The sequence below is a fragment of the Suricata suricatta genome, chromosome 12, assembly GCF_006229205.1.
Source record: "Suricata suricatta isolate VVHF042 chromosome 12, meerkat_22Aug2017_6uvM2_HiC, whole genome shotgun sequence".
NCBI classification, from domain to species: domain Eukaryota; kingdom Metazoa; phylum Chordata; class Mammalia; order Carnivora; family Herpestidae; genus Suricata; species Suricata suricatta.
The window spans coordinates 36,937,756-36,952,671 of record NC_043711.1 but is presented as its reverse complement, the minus strand read 5'-3'; the positions used below and the strand labels follow the sequence as shown (position 1 = coordinate 36,952,671).

General features: G+C 36.5%; 1 protein-coding gene across 6 annotated transcripts in view; it reads left to right on the top strand.

Annotated features, from left to right (window-relative positions):
• Positions 1–14,916, top strand: part of GRM7 (glutamate metabotropic receptor 7) — an 850,676-nt gene that overhangs the window by 567,180 nt on the left and 268,580 nt on the right. For all 6 annotated transcript variants that reach the window (XR_003901066.1, XR_003901065.1, XM_029917442.1 and 3 more), the window contains exon 6: positions 13,364–13,564. Coding sequence is in view for 4 of the 6 variants with exons in the window: in XM_029917442.1 (XP_029773302.1) it covers positions 13,364–13,564 (201 nt within the window). In the remaining 2 variants the exon portion in view is untranslated. The remainder of the gene's footprint in view (positions 1–13,363; positions 13,565–14,916) is intronic.

Below are 14,916 nucleotides of genomic sequence, written 5' to 3'. Positions count from 1 at the left end.
GCTTTGGGTAATAATGACATTTTAACAATGTTTATTCTTCCAATCCATGAGCACGGAATGTTTTTCCATTTCTTTGTGTCTTCTTCAATTTCTTTCATAAGTCTTCTATAGTTTTCAGCATATAGGTCTTTTACATCTTTGGTTAGGTTTATTCCTAGGTATTTTATGGGTTTTCGTGCAATTGTGAATGAGACCAGTTTCTTGCTTTCTCTTTCTGTTGCTTCATTTTTAGTATATAAGAATGCAACTGATTTCTGTACGTTGACTTTGTATCCTGCAACATTATAATTCATTGATCAGTTTTAGAAGGCTTCAGATGCTCAGTGTCACTCATCATCAGGGAAACACAAATCAAAACCACACTGAGATATCACCTCACACCGGTCAGAGTAGCTAAAATGAACAAATCAAAAGACTATAGATGCTAGCGAGGGTATATATATGTATATATATACAATGGAGTACTACATGGCAATGAGAAAGAATGACATATGGACATTTGTAGGAAAGTGGATGGACCTTGAGAGTGTCATGCTAAGCGAAATAATTCAGGCAGAGAAGGGTAGATACCATATGTTTGCATTCATAGGTCTAACAGGAGAGACCTGGCAGGGGACCATGGGGAGAGGAAGGGGGAAAGAGAGCAGGGAAGAGTGAGGAACACAGATCAAGGGAGACTACTAAATACTGAAGAGGAACCATGGATTGAAAGGGGAGGGGGAGGGAGGTAGGCGGTGATGGTCATGGTGGGGGGCATTTGTGGGTAGAAGCACTGGGTGTTATATGGAAACCAATTTGACAATAAACTATTATAAAAAGAAAGAAAGAAAAAAAGATCTATTCACTGTAAAATCCCCATTCAGCCTTTCAATTCATGGTTTGAGCAGCTACTGATGATGATTGCACAGGTCTATTATTTCATCTGGTATCTAAGTCATTTTTTAAATAAATTGGTTAATTAATATTCTGAAGGCTCAATTTGAATACATTTCCTGGAATGACATAAACAGAATTTCACAGGGGCAGAACCCCATCACTGCATCAACTTTGGCTGAAGAAGTGGTTAAGAACAAAGTCATTCGTCCATGGCATATTTTCTCTTAATTTTTAACTCAGTTCTGGGAAGAAAGCTTAGCCAATGATTTTACAGTTTGCATAGAAGAAGCAATAGAAAGTATATAAACAGAAGTTGAGCTGAGGAAATCAGAAGAGGAAATCTATATGAGAAATTGAAACTGCATCCATGCTCATCTTTAAGAAATGACATCTTTTTCTTGTTTGGTATAGCACGTTTCCTGGTGTGAGTTTCAGAAGGAGTGTTCCTACCTTGGCTGAATTGGCTCATGTTAGCTACAACAGGCTGTTCTTGGCAGTGAAAAAGGTCCTTGGCCGAGTCTCTCAGAACACCACCTACACGTTTGAGGTGTGTGAACATTGGGACTGAAACTTCCTTCCCTTTCAATCCAGTTCTCTAGTACATTGTTTGAAAACTAACCCCCTCCCCACCCCCTCCCTGCCCTGCCCCACCACACACACACATATTCACTCACTGCTTGTATTTTTATTTGCACTTACCTAGAAATTGGAAATGGAATTGCAGAAGGAAACTCAGTTTTAAGTGACAATTAAATGGTCCCCCAGGAAGCATCCTGCATGGAAAATGATTAGAAATGAGGGTTTGTGGCTAGACACTGTGTATCTCCCTTGCTGGAAGTCTTTATGAATCTATAACAAACTACTCCATGTGTATCCACTGCAGAACATTAGGATGTTAATGGTTCATTTGTAATCAAATTTTGGTCATCTAAGGTAGAGGATCAGTTAATAAGTCATCTGCCATTTCTCTTTTGTTTCCTTTGCCAGTATTCTGGCCATTTCTCTGGACGCTAACTTTTTCCACTCAAGGAGAGATCAGGGGAAGGATATGATGGGGGTTATCAAAAATCATCCATTTCTTCCTTAGAGGATACTCTTGTAGTGAAATACTCAGTGTGGATAAGAGGATGTAGAAGTCATGGCTGGCATAAACCTGGAGGTTATTTGTGGTTCTAAAGTTGAAAATGAAAAGAAATAAAGAGGAAAAGTTCTAGTTCCTCACTTTCCATGTGCACCTATGGAAGGAACCAGGTAGCTAATTGCCCATAATGTGAAGTGAAGCAACAGGCAGGAAATGGATGGTAAATGGAAAAGACAATAGTACCCGCCAAAGAAAGCGTTGTGCAAGTTAAAAATTAAGCGATGGACATGTTCAGCCCAGAGTCTGCTGCACAGAAAGCGTGCAGTAGATACATGCTCCCTGTAGTACTATGTACCCTGCTATTTTTATCAGGAGTTAGTTTTCCATTGTGTTGTCACTCAGCCTTGCCCACAAATAGAACCACGACCACACCAAAGGCTTTTGGGTTCAATCCACACCTCTGACTTTGACTAATACTTCTTGCAGTCTGTGGGTTTTTACTTCTGAGATTCCCTGAGTGCAGTCACTCAAAAAGATGGCAACAAAGTAAACTTCCTCAAACACAGAATCCAATTTCATGATTAACATTCATGGTATAAGGAGATATGTATACCAATAAGGGGGAAAATATCCAGTAAGTCAAGTTACTTAATTTTAAATCATGCACTAGACCAAAGAAGCATCTTGATAAGCCTTGCTGGGGAACTGTAAGCCCTACAACATTTTCTCGCCCCCAGGATACCCACCGTGCTGCCTCTGAATCCTCTTTACCCAGAATCTAGCAGCTTTGTTAAAACCAAAGTCTTCCCTGACTCTATTTTGAGAGCCATTGTGACATACTCTTTCCTGTTTATTAAGGCACTTGTCATTTCCAATAAATCCAAACATTAGTATTACAGTTAATTACAGAATACTACTCAGCATGTCAGCCTCAAAAAATATTTAAGTTTGAGGCTGTATATTCAATAAAATAAATTTGGGTAATGCATGGTGGCCAGCACAAGCATGCATTACTTGAGAGAGGTCTTTCCAAAGCAAATAATTTCAATTAATGTTTGAAATCAAAATAAAAATTATAAATTTTTTACTCCCTTAGAAACATATGGTAAACATTAGACCAGTTGTTCAAATCTGCTGAACCTTTCCGGGAAATTTGTTAGTCTGCATTAGCAAACATCTTTTGTTTTCTGCCTTCCCCCTACCCGGTCTCTTTCTTTTGGTTTCTGCATTAAAATGAGATTGTTTATATTCATAACTTCCAATATATAATGTCTTGCATTTTCTATTCATATTTTCTTCTAAAACTTTGCTTACACGTATTAACTAAGGCATAGGTTCTAAGAAGGAAGTATGCAAAAATGGGTAGGTTAAGCAGGTCTTTCAAAGAGAATCCTTCACCAGAAGAATGGACACTAAAAATTCTAATAGTGGAAGAATTTATGGATTATTTGTGTGTAGTGCAGCTAAGAGTTTATTCAACAGAAGGTTAGAAAGGTATGCATCTTGAAGGTAAATACTGGACCCCTGGACACAAATACTAATAGAGCAGGGAATCAGACTTTATTATTTTCATTTAATTTTATAATAGCGACATACAATGTTCAATTAGTTTCAGTTGCACAACATAATGGTTCCACAAGTTTATATGTTTTGCTATGGTCACCACACTTGTAGCCGCCATCTGTCTCAATACGTAATTATTACACTATCTTTGACTATATTTCTTATGCTGCACCTTTGAATCCAATGACTTCTTAACTTCATAAATAGAAGCATCTATGAATAGACACATGAAAAAATATTCAACATCACTCATCATCAGGAAAATACAAATCAAAACCACAGGTGGATACCACCTCACACCTGTCAGAATGGCTAACATTAACAACTCAGGCTACACCAGATGTTGGGAAGGATGTGCAGAAAGAGGATCTCTTTTGCGCTGCTGGTGGGAATGCAAACTGGGGCAGCCACTCTGGAAGATGGTATGGAGTTTCCTTAAAGAATTAAACATAGAACTACCCTACAACCCAGCAATTGCACTACTAGGTATTTATCCAAGGGCTACAGGTGTGCTGTTTCAGAGGGGCACATGCACCCCAATGTTTATAGCAGCACTATTGGCAATAGCAAAGTATGGAAAGAGACCAAATGTCCATCGACCGATGAATGGATAAAGATGTATGTATGTGTGTGTGTGTGTGTGTGTATAGAGAGAGAGATAGATATGTGTATGTATATATGTGTGTATTATATGCATATTTACGTGTGTATATGTATATATAAACACACACACAAAAGACTATTACTTCACAATAAAAAATAATGAAATCTTGCCATTTGCAACTATGTGGATGGAACTGGAGTGTATTATACTAAGCAAAATTAGTCAGAGAAAGACAAATATCATACGACTTCACTCATAAGATACAAAACAGATGAAAATAAGGGAAGGGAAGCAAAAGTCCTATACAAACAGGGAGGGGGACAAAACATAAAATACTCTTAAATATAGGGAACAAACAGAGGGTTGCTGAAGGTATTGTGGGAGGGGGCATGGGCTAAATGGGTAAGGGGCATTAAGGAATCTACTCCTGAAATCATTGTTGCGCCATATGCCAACCAACTTGGATATAAATTCGACAATAAATAATTTCTTTTTAAATAGAAGCCTCTATCTCCTACTTCCCTTAACTTGTTTTGTCTAACCCCCACCACCCACCTTCTTTGGCAACAGCAACTTCATTATCTGTATTTATAGATCCTGTTCTGCTCTTTGTTTCTTCTTTATTTTCTTCTTCTTTTTTTTTATATTCCTCATATGAGTGAAATCATATGGTATTTGTCTTTCTCAGTCTGGCTTATTTAGAATAGTACCCTCTAGGTCCTTCTGTGTTGTCACAAATAGCACAATCACATCCTTTTTATGGCTGTGTGATATTCCTGTGTGTGTGTGTGTGTGTGTGTGTGTGTGTGTGTGTCCGTGAGTGTGCACAAGCCATACTTTCCTTATCCGCTTATCCATTTATCTGTTGATGGAGACTTAAATTGCTTCTGTAATTTGGATATTGTATATAATGCTGCAGTAAACATAGGGATGTACAGATCTTTTCAAATTAGTGTTTTTAGCTTGTGGGGCGGGGAAAGGCAGGAGGATAAATACCCAGTAGTGGATTATTGAATCTTAGGGTATTTCTATTGTTAACGTTTTGAGGAACTTCTATACTGTTTTCCCAGTGACTCCACCCATTTACATTCACACCAACAGTGCATAAGGGTTCCTTTTTCTCCACATCCTCACCAACAGATGTCATTTTTTGTCTTTTTTATTTTAGCCATTCTGACAGGTATGAGGTGCAATCTCCTCATGGTTTGTATTTGCACTTCCTGTTCATTAGTGACATTGAGTATCTCTTCATGTGTCTGTTAGCCATCTGTATGTCATCTTTGAAAGAAGGTCTGTTAGGGTTCTCTGCCTATTTTTTCCAATCAAGTTTTTTGTTGTTGGTAGTGTTGAGTTGTATACATCCTTAACATATTTTGGGTGGTAATCTAATATATATATTTGGATTTATAACTTATAAATCTTATATGTCGATTGCAAATGTCTTCCATTCAGTAGGTTGCTTTTTCATTTTGTTGTTTTCCTTTGTTGTGCAAAAGCTTTTCATTTTCATGTAGTCCCAATAGTTAATTTTTGCTTTTGTTTCTCTTGCCTTAGGACACCTAGAAGAATGTTGCTATGGCCCATGTCAGAGAAATTATTGCCTGTGTTTTCTTCTAGGATTTTTATGATTTCAGGTCTCCTAGTTAGCCATTTAATCCATTTGAGTTAATTTTTATATATGGCATAAGAAAACGGTCCAGTTTCATTCTTTTGCAGGTACCTGTCCAGTTTTCCCAACACCATTTATTGAAGATAGTGCCTTTTCCTCATTGTATATTTTTGTCTCTCTTGTCATAGGTTAATTGACTGTAAAAATTGGCATGCATTTATTTCTAGGTTCTCTGTTCTGTTGATCTATGTACTTGTTTTGGTTCCGATACTATACTGTTCTGATTACTACAACTTTATAGTATATCTTGAAATCTGGGATTTTTATATCTCCAGCTTTGTTTTTCTTTTTTAAGATTGTTTTGGCTATTGGCGGTCTTTTGTGGTTCCATACAAATTTTAGTATTACTACTTCTATTTTTGTGAAAAATTATGCTTGTGTTTTGATAGGGATTGCATCAAATCTATATATTGCTTAGGCAATAAGGATATTGCAAAAATATTCTTCCAGTCATGGACATGGGCCATCTTTTTTCTTCAATTTTTTTTCATCAGTGTTTTTGGAATACAGGTCCTTTACCTCCTTGGTTACATTTATTCCTAGGTATTGTATTCTTTTTGGTGCAATTAAAAATGGAATTGTTGATTTCTCTTTCTGCTACTTCATTATTGGTGGATAGAAATGCTACCAGTTTATCACTATTAATTTTGTATCCTGCACTTTTCCTTAATTCATTTTTAGTTCTTGTAGTTTGTTTTTTAAGTTTATTTATTTATTTTGAGGGTGGGGGGAATAAAGAGAGAGGGAGAGGAGAGAATCCCAAGCAGGCTTCACACTTGACCAAGCCTGATGCAGGGCTCAATGTCACAAACTGGTGAAGTCATGACTTGAGCCAAATTCAAGAGTTAGAGGCTTGGGGTGCTGAGGTGGCTTAGTGGGTTAAGCATGTTGATTTTGGGTCAGGTCATGATCTCACAGTTCATAAATTTGAGCCCCACAATAGAGAGCCTGCTTGAGATTTTCCCCCTTTCCCTCCCCCATGTCCAAGTATTTTCTCATGCATGCGCTCATGCTCTCGCTCTCTCTCTTCCCCTCTCCAAATAAATACATAAACTTAAAAAAAACAAGCATAAATGAATGGGCCTCCCAGGTCCCCCAATAGTTTTTTTTTTCTTTTATGGAGTCTTTAGGGTTTTCTATGTGTAATACCATGTCATCTCTAAATAGTGACACGTAAACATCCTTTTTACCCATATGTACACTTTATATTTTATTTACTGTTCTGATTTCTGTGGCTAGGACTTTCAGTACCATGTTGAATGAAAAGTAGTGACAGTGGATATCCTTGTCTTGCTTCTGATATTACACTGAAAGCTCTCAGGTTGTCACCACGGAGTATGTGGTTAGCTGTGGGTTTTTCATACAGGGCATTTACTACAGAGAGGAATGTTCCCTCTAAACCCACTGGGGAGGGTTTATATAAACAGAGAGTTTATTATAAACAGATGTTGAATTTTGTCAGATGGTTTTGTTACATCTACTAAGATAATCATGTGACATTTATCCTTTGTTTTGTTGATGAAGTGTGTCACATTGATTGATTTTTAAATATTGTACCATTTTGCATCCCAAAATTTAATCATACTTGATTATGGTGAATGATCATTTCAATGAATTGTTGAATGTGGTTGTTAATACTTTGTTGAGAATTTTTGTATCTATGTGCATCAAAGATACTGGCCTATAGTTTTATTTTGGAGGGGATGTTTTAGTCTTTTTTTCCCCCCCTCAGGGTGATGCTAACCTCCTAGACTTATTTGTAATCTTTCCTTCCTATTCATTATTTTGGAATAGTTTAAAAACAGTAATTAACCTAAGTGTTAACTTTTCTTTAATGTTTGGTAGAATTCCCCTATGACGCAACTTGGTCCTAGACTTTTATTTTTATTTTTGTAGTTTTTAAATTATACTGATTTAATTTCATTACTGGTAATTAGTCTCCTCAGATTTTCTATTTCTGTCTGAGACCATTTTGGAGATTTTCTTTCTAGGAATTTATCCATTTCCAGAAAATCACAAGACTTTAAAAAGGATAGTCTTATTTGCCTGCTAGAGAAGTAAAAGCTAGTGATGCAGAGTTTTCCTCATTTATCTAAACCTCAGACCCTTTTCCAGGAAATATGTTGAAAAGGATGAACTTTATCCAAGAAAAGAATATGACAGTATGTCAGTTAATCAGAAAGATGGAAAGAATGAGCTGTTAACTGACAGTTGATTGAAAGTGACTGGCGCCTGGGTGGCTCAGTCAGTTAAGCATTTGACCTCAGCTCAGGTCATGATTTCATAGTTTGTGGGTTCAAGCCCTGCATGAGACTCTGGGCTGACAGCTCAGAGCCTGGAGCCTGCGTTGGATTCTGTGTCTCTGTCTCTCTGTCTCTCTCTGTCTCTGTCTCTGTCTCTCTCTCTCTCTCTGCCCCTCCCTGAGTCACACTCTGTCTCTCTCTTCCTCAAAAAGGAATAAGCATTTTAAAAAATGTTTAAATATTAAAAAAGAAAATATTCTTATTTCATCCTACTTCAATCTGTGTTAAAAGTATTTCTTAAAATTTCATTTCATGGGTTTTTTTTGGGAGTAAGGGAGGGGATGGCTAATGCTAGGGTATTACGATTTTTTTAATGGTGATTTATTTTTGAGAGAGTGTGTATGCGAGCGGGGGGGGGGCGGGGGGCGGGCAGAGAGAGAGAGAGGGAGACACAGAATCTGAAGCGGGCTCCAGGCTCCGATCTGTCAGCACAGAGCCCTACATGGGGCTTAAATCTACAAATTATTTCTTGACCTGAGCAGAAGTTGATCACTTACCCGACTGAGCTACCAAGGTGCCTGTATGATATTATAAAGTGGTACGTGAATAAGAAGTATATCATTCATAAAAAGATGGGAATTAATGAGTATTAAACATTAGTTAAATGGAAAAATTAATATACACATGGGAAAAAATCTAGGGTTATTTTAGGTTTGACTAACTCATAACTTATTTATATTTTCATATACATAGCACATTTTTATGCTATAATTCATTTGCAGTGTAATAACCAGAGAAGCACAAAATGACCAGTGTAATTACAGTGTATATGTTGGGGTTTGACTTTGATAAAACTGAGTATATTTATTTATAAGAACAAGTAAACTATCTCAGGAATTTCCCACCAAACTCTGCTTATATCTCCTTGGCTAGAATTGTGCCTGTTCTAAATCAGCCCTTGTAGAGGAAATTGGATTGGCTGAGACAAATCAGGATTGACTCTGTGAAGCTCAAAGAGTGTTCAGATCATATTTCTCTTTCCCTTTTTCTCTTCCCCTGCCCCCATCACACACCCTTTCTCTCTCTCTCTCTCTCTCTCTCTCTCTCTCTCTCTCTCTCTCACACACACACACACACACACACACACACACACACACACACACACACACACTAGTGGTACCAATATCTGAAGACAACCACATTTCAAGTAACCTTGTTTTTTTTAATGAACTTACCATTTCTGATTTCTTGATGTAAGGTTACATTTTTCAAGTCCTGATATCCCCAAAGACAAACTTACCTCTTAAGTCTTCTGAGAGCCTTTAAGATGCTAACATAGGGGCGCCTGGGTGGCTCAGTTGGTTGGGCCTCCGACTTCGGCTCAGGTCAGATCTCACATTTGTGGGTTCGAGCCCCGCGTCAGGCTCTGTGCTGACAGCTAGCTCAGAGCCTGGAGCCTGCTTCCAGTTCTGTGTCTCCTTCTCTCTCTGCCCCTCCCCCTCTCATACTTTGTCTCTCTCTGTATCAAAAATAAAAATAACATTAAAAAAATTAAAAAAAAAAGATGCTAACATATACATGGTGACCCTTCAAGAGAAGCATAAAGCCTACAGTGTTCCATAAATTATGTGACTTAAAATATAGCAATTATTTTCTAGGTGTTCATTCTGGAATAAATGTCTCTATGAATGAAGTATAGAAACTGATCTGAATTATCAGTCTGAACCTATTCCATAGTGTATATTTTATAGTGGTCATAAGGCCTTCATAGTGGCCTTTTTTAAGTACTATAAAAAATAACAAATTTGTAAAGTAGTAGGTTATAAAACTAATATGAGAAAATTAATTGCCTTGTAAAATAAGTATTGTAAAATGATCATGATCTAGTCAGTGGGTTCGCTGTGAAATACTTTCAACCTTGGGCTATGTTTTAAATGTTTCATGATAAATTGTTGAAAACTAATAAAACCACAACCAAACAAAGAATAGCTTTTACATATATAACCAAAAACCCAGGAGAATTCATAGCAAGGAAAACTGCATTTATAATAGCAAAAATAAATGAAATACCTAAGCTAACTTTCAGGAAATACTCAAAGCTTTTGTTTTGAGAAATACTTGAACAGTGATAGAAGTGAAAGAGGAAAGACATAAGTAGGGAGACTCACCTTCATAAAGATTTCTGTTCTGGGTTATTTATGAATACCACATAAACCCAATAAATATCCTATCGAGTTTTTTTTTTCCCTCAAGCTATATAAATGATTAATTAAGTTTATATGAATAAGTAAACAAAAATAACCAGGAAATTTTGAATGAAATGAGTAATTATGTGGAAGAATGTCTAACTCTACCAATTATTAAAATGTTACTTTTAATGATTGGAACTCTAGCATTGGTGCATGAATAGACAAACCAAACAATGAAACAGATTTTTTAAATCCAGAAATAGACTTAATTACATATGGAAATTTAGGATAAAACAAAAGCCACACTTCAAATCTGTGACAGATTTTGTATGTTTTCAAATCTCTGACAGATGAACTCTTGTATGTTTTAACCCAGTAACTATATGAGAAAATACATTTTGATTTATTCCTCATTCTGTGCACCAGAACACATTTCAAATGGATCAAATACCTGATTTTTAAAACCAAAATTATACAAGTACTAGAAGAAAACAGGAGTGGAATCTTCTTTATTCTGAGAGTGCAAATTCAAAATCCAGAAGTTAAAAGTTTTAAAAGAAGTTTTTAGACAAAAGCTCTGTTGGTAGGAGAGCAAATTAGTGCAATCTCACTCTCTAGAGTGGGGGATGTGTCCATAGTTAACAAAAGATAAATATGAATGTAACCTTTAACAAAGTAGTCACTCTTAGAATCTATCACCATAAGAAGCCAAAAGTTGAAAAACTATTTTCAGAAGGCTGTTCATAAACTATAATTTTGAGACTGTTTGACAAGACATACTAAGGCATGACCTATATTATGGAATAAAGCAAATAAACCATCAGAATGATATCATTAAGAACCAAGATTTTTCTCATAAAAGGAAGGAGGTAGAAGTATAACAGTGCCAAGGTTAATTACAAAAAAAAAAAACTGTAGTCCTGAATTTCAATTAGAAGTAGCAGTATGGATTTATGATCATTTTTATCTGCCTCTCTTGATTTCAGCTCATTTGATCTCACTGTTGGTGAAAAGCCTAGACCCAAAGACAGGCAGCAGCATGAGTCTGATTGGTATTTAAATGAAATATGTATATAACACAAAAGTGTATTTTCTTTGGGATATTAATACATGCTTTGAAAATGAAAAATACAAGTTCAAGCAAATTTCAGAAATTGTGAAACTTCTTCTTGTAGTTTATAGTTGTTCTCATAACATTAAATACTTTGGAAAAGTCAGTAAGGAAATCTAAAAATAAGTAATGCAATGTCTGTCAGGGTCTTTTGTTTTTGTTTTTTTAATTTTTTTAATGTTTTATCTTTATTTTTGATACAGAGAGAGACAGAGCATGAGAGGGGGAGGGGCAGAGAGAGAGGGAGACACAGAACCAGAAGCAGGCTCCAGGCACTGAGCTAGCTGTCAGTGCAGAGCCTGATGCGGGGCTCGAACCCACGAATGTGAGATCTGACCTGAGCCGAAGTCAGATGCTCAACTTACTGAGCCACCCAGGCGCCCCTATCAGGGTCCTTTGATTTTGCAGTGGAGAGTATTGGGTTGTAGAATTCCTTTTTCTTTTTTTTTTCACTGTAGAAATGTGCCATGGAATACAATTTGGGAAATATTGCTGTGAAAGTAAAATACAAACTGTGGATAATTATTCTTCTTTCTAAAGGATCAAGAGGTCTAAAGAGAATTCATAGTATCATGTACATAATGCATAATTTAATACAAGTATTGTTTAGAATCTACTAAATACTAAATGCTGTGTTTGCTGCTAGTGGTATAAGGGAAAAAAGGAAATGAAAAAATCTAGGAAGCTAATAGAGCAATAAAATATAATGCTACTATATTTCATGAAAATCTTTAAATGTGATTGAGGAACTAAGTATAGGCAACCATTGCATGCACCATGCAGAGGGAATTAAGTTGTGATGGGTGAAAGCAAGAAGGAAAGATGTTTCTGGAAAGCAAAGAGCATAAGCATATATAACTTAACATTAGAGGTGGGGTGTATTCATAAAAAAATAAAGTGCCATATCTATCTGGATCAACAACAACAAAGTTAGAGGGAAAGGGTTGCGTAGGGCCGATGTAGTGAGAAAACGTAGTGGGCTTTGGGGTTGGATAAATCTGAGCTATTATAATCTTTCTATCTGTAAATGATCTTGAGAAGTAACTTAATCTCTATAAACTGAGATTTTCTATCTGTAGAGTGAAGATAAATAATATTTAACTCTCAAAGTAAGAAAGAAAGAAAAATAATGTGTGCAAAGTTTCTAACACAGTGAAAGACACTTGATGCCAATTCTTCTACTTAGGCAGGTGGGGGCAACGTGATGGACACTCTCCTTTGTCAGGGGAAAGAATTTGGATTTTATTTTGTAGGCAACAAAGAACATGGAAGAATTCTCAGCAAGAGGGTGAGGTGATCAGTCTGTTATTTGGAAACGTAGATATGGAGTAATGACCAGATGAAGAGAGGCATCTAGCATTGCATCCTGATGGAAGATAGAAGGGCATAAATGGGGCATTGGTAGTGTGGATACAACAGTTCAGTATTACAGAGGTAGGATTGATAGAACTTGGCTCTTCATTAGGGTAAATGTGAGGGTAGAGAGTAAAAAAGGAAACAATAAAAACAAATGACCTGGTTTCTAACCTGAGCACCTGAGTTGCCAAGAATACCAACCATTGAGTCAGACAAGAGGTGGAGTGGATATATAGAAGTTCAGGTATGGAATCCAGTTCATTTTCTATCATTTTCCTTTGAATCTGTCACCTCTCTAGAGTGAGAGAGCTTTGAAGATTTGAATATGGCATCCCAATCTCTAATCTGAGCAATCCCTTTGTTCTATGGGTCCTCTATATTTTGAACAGTATGTTGGCTTACTACAAAAAGCTGTCATTGTGATCTTTTGGAGTGTGCTTTACAAGTTTGTCTAATACATCAGAAAGGTTAGTGTAATGGGCTACCTACCAAGTCAAATGCCAAACACTATCAAAACAACTTAATATGGTAGCTAAATATAGATATATAGTTTGCACTATTGGATTCTCGAAAACATTGTTTGCTTAAGCATAGTTGAAAGTAAATGCAAATTTAGATGCTTTACTCAACACCAATCTTTCTGTGTGCATGTTTCTTGTTTTAATGTGCAGGACAGGAGAGAATTGGAAAAGATTCCAACTATGAACAGGAGGGTAAAGTTCAGTTTGTGATTGATGCAGTCTATGCAATGGCTCATGCCCTTCATCATATGAACAAGGATCTCTGTGCTGACTATCGAGGGGTCTGTCCGGAAATGGAGCAAGCTGGGGGAAAGAAGTTGTTGAAGTATATCCGCAATGTTAATTTCAATGGTGAGTCTCCAAATACCCATGATTTGGGGAATTCTAAGTGTTGGCATTCTATGTTTCCTAAGTTATGTAGTTAAAATATTTACTCTTAAGACCTGTTTGATTATATGATTTCAAATAGTTCAATCAATGTATGAACAATGAATAAGTGAATGAATGAAAGAATAGATAAATATTTGGAGTTAAGATTTATCTTCCTTTTCTCAAAATAGAGAGATAGGTGCACACACCCAAAATCTTTTTTGTTGAATTGTATTCTGCGTGGGAGGGGAAAGAGGAAAGGAAAGGGATCCAAGTCAATTGAAGTAATGATTGTAGGTTGCTATAACCACATCCCAGATTACACCCATTTCTCAGACTATAAAACTCTGTTAGAAATTAGAATAAAAGAGATAGGTAGAGATGGATGGGAAAATGAACAAAAAGGCTAGAAGACATGAAGGAGAAATACTTCTCTGATAATGCCGTCTTGAGTCTTACAACATGTGAACACTTCACTTATCAAAAACCAAACAAATAATTAAAATAAACTTGAATGTGGACTCCATTAGTCAGAGTTCTCCAAAGAGAGAACCAGCAGGACCCTGTATAGATAAATAGAAGAGACTAATTTATAGGAATTGGCCCACACAGTTACAGAGACAGGGAAGGCCCACTATTTTTAATGTGCAAGCTACACAACCAAGGACATTGGTGTTGTAATTCAGTCAAAGTGTAAACACTTAAGAATCAGAGGGCTTACAGTATAAGTCCTCATCTAAGTCCAAAAGCTAGACAACCTGGGGTACCAGGGCTGAGGACAGAAGAATGCACCTATCTCAGCTCAAGTAGAGACAATGAATTGGGCCTTTTCCTGCCTTTTGGTTCTAGTCAGTCTCTCAGGAGACTTAATGATGCTCCCCCCACCCCCGCCAACCTTGGGAAGAGCCATCTGCTTTATTCAGTTCACCAGTTCAAATATTAATCATTTTCAGATATACCCTCACAGAAACACTCAGAAAGAATGTTTTACCAGCTTTCTGGGCATCCCTAGTCAATGTGAAATATAAAATTAGCCATAACTTAGGTATAAATTCAATACAGACAGTAATGCACAAAATACACAAAATTCAATACAGACAATAATAAATGTAAATATATTACAAGTGAGCAAGATAACCACATGGAGGGAATAAAAAACAAGCACACATATTTTCAGAAGACAGTAATTGACTATATACCAAAGACGTACAATAATTGTGTACAGTTATTTTTTAATTGCTAGTAAACTTGTGGGTTCACAATTATGAAAATCATTTATGTATGTAAGAGGACTCAGAATAATGAAGTATATTGTGGATAATGAGAGCCAAGTT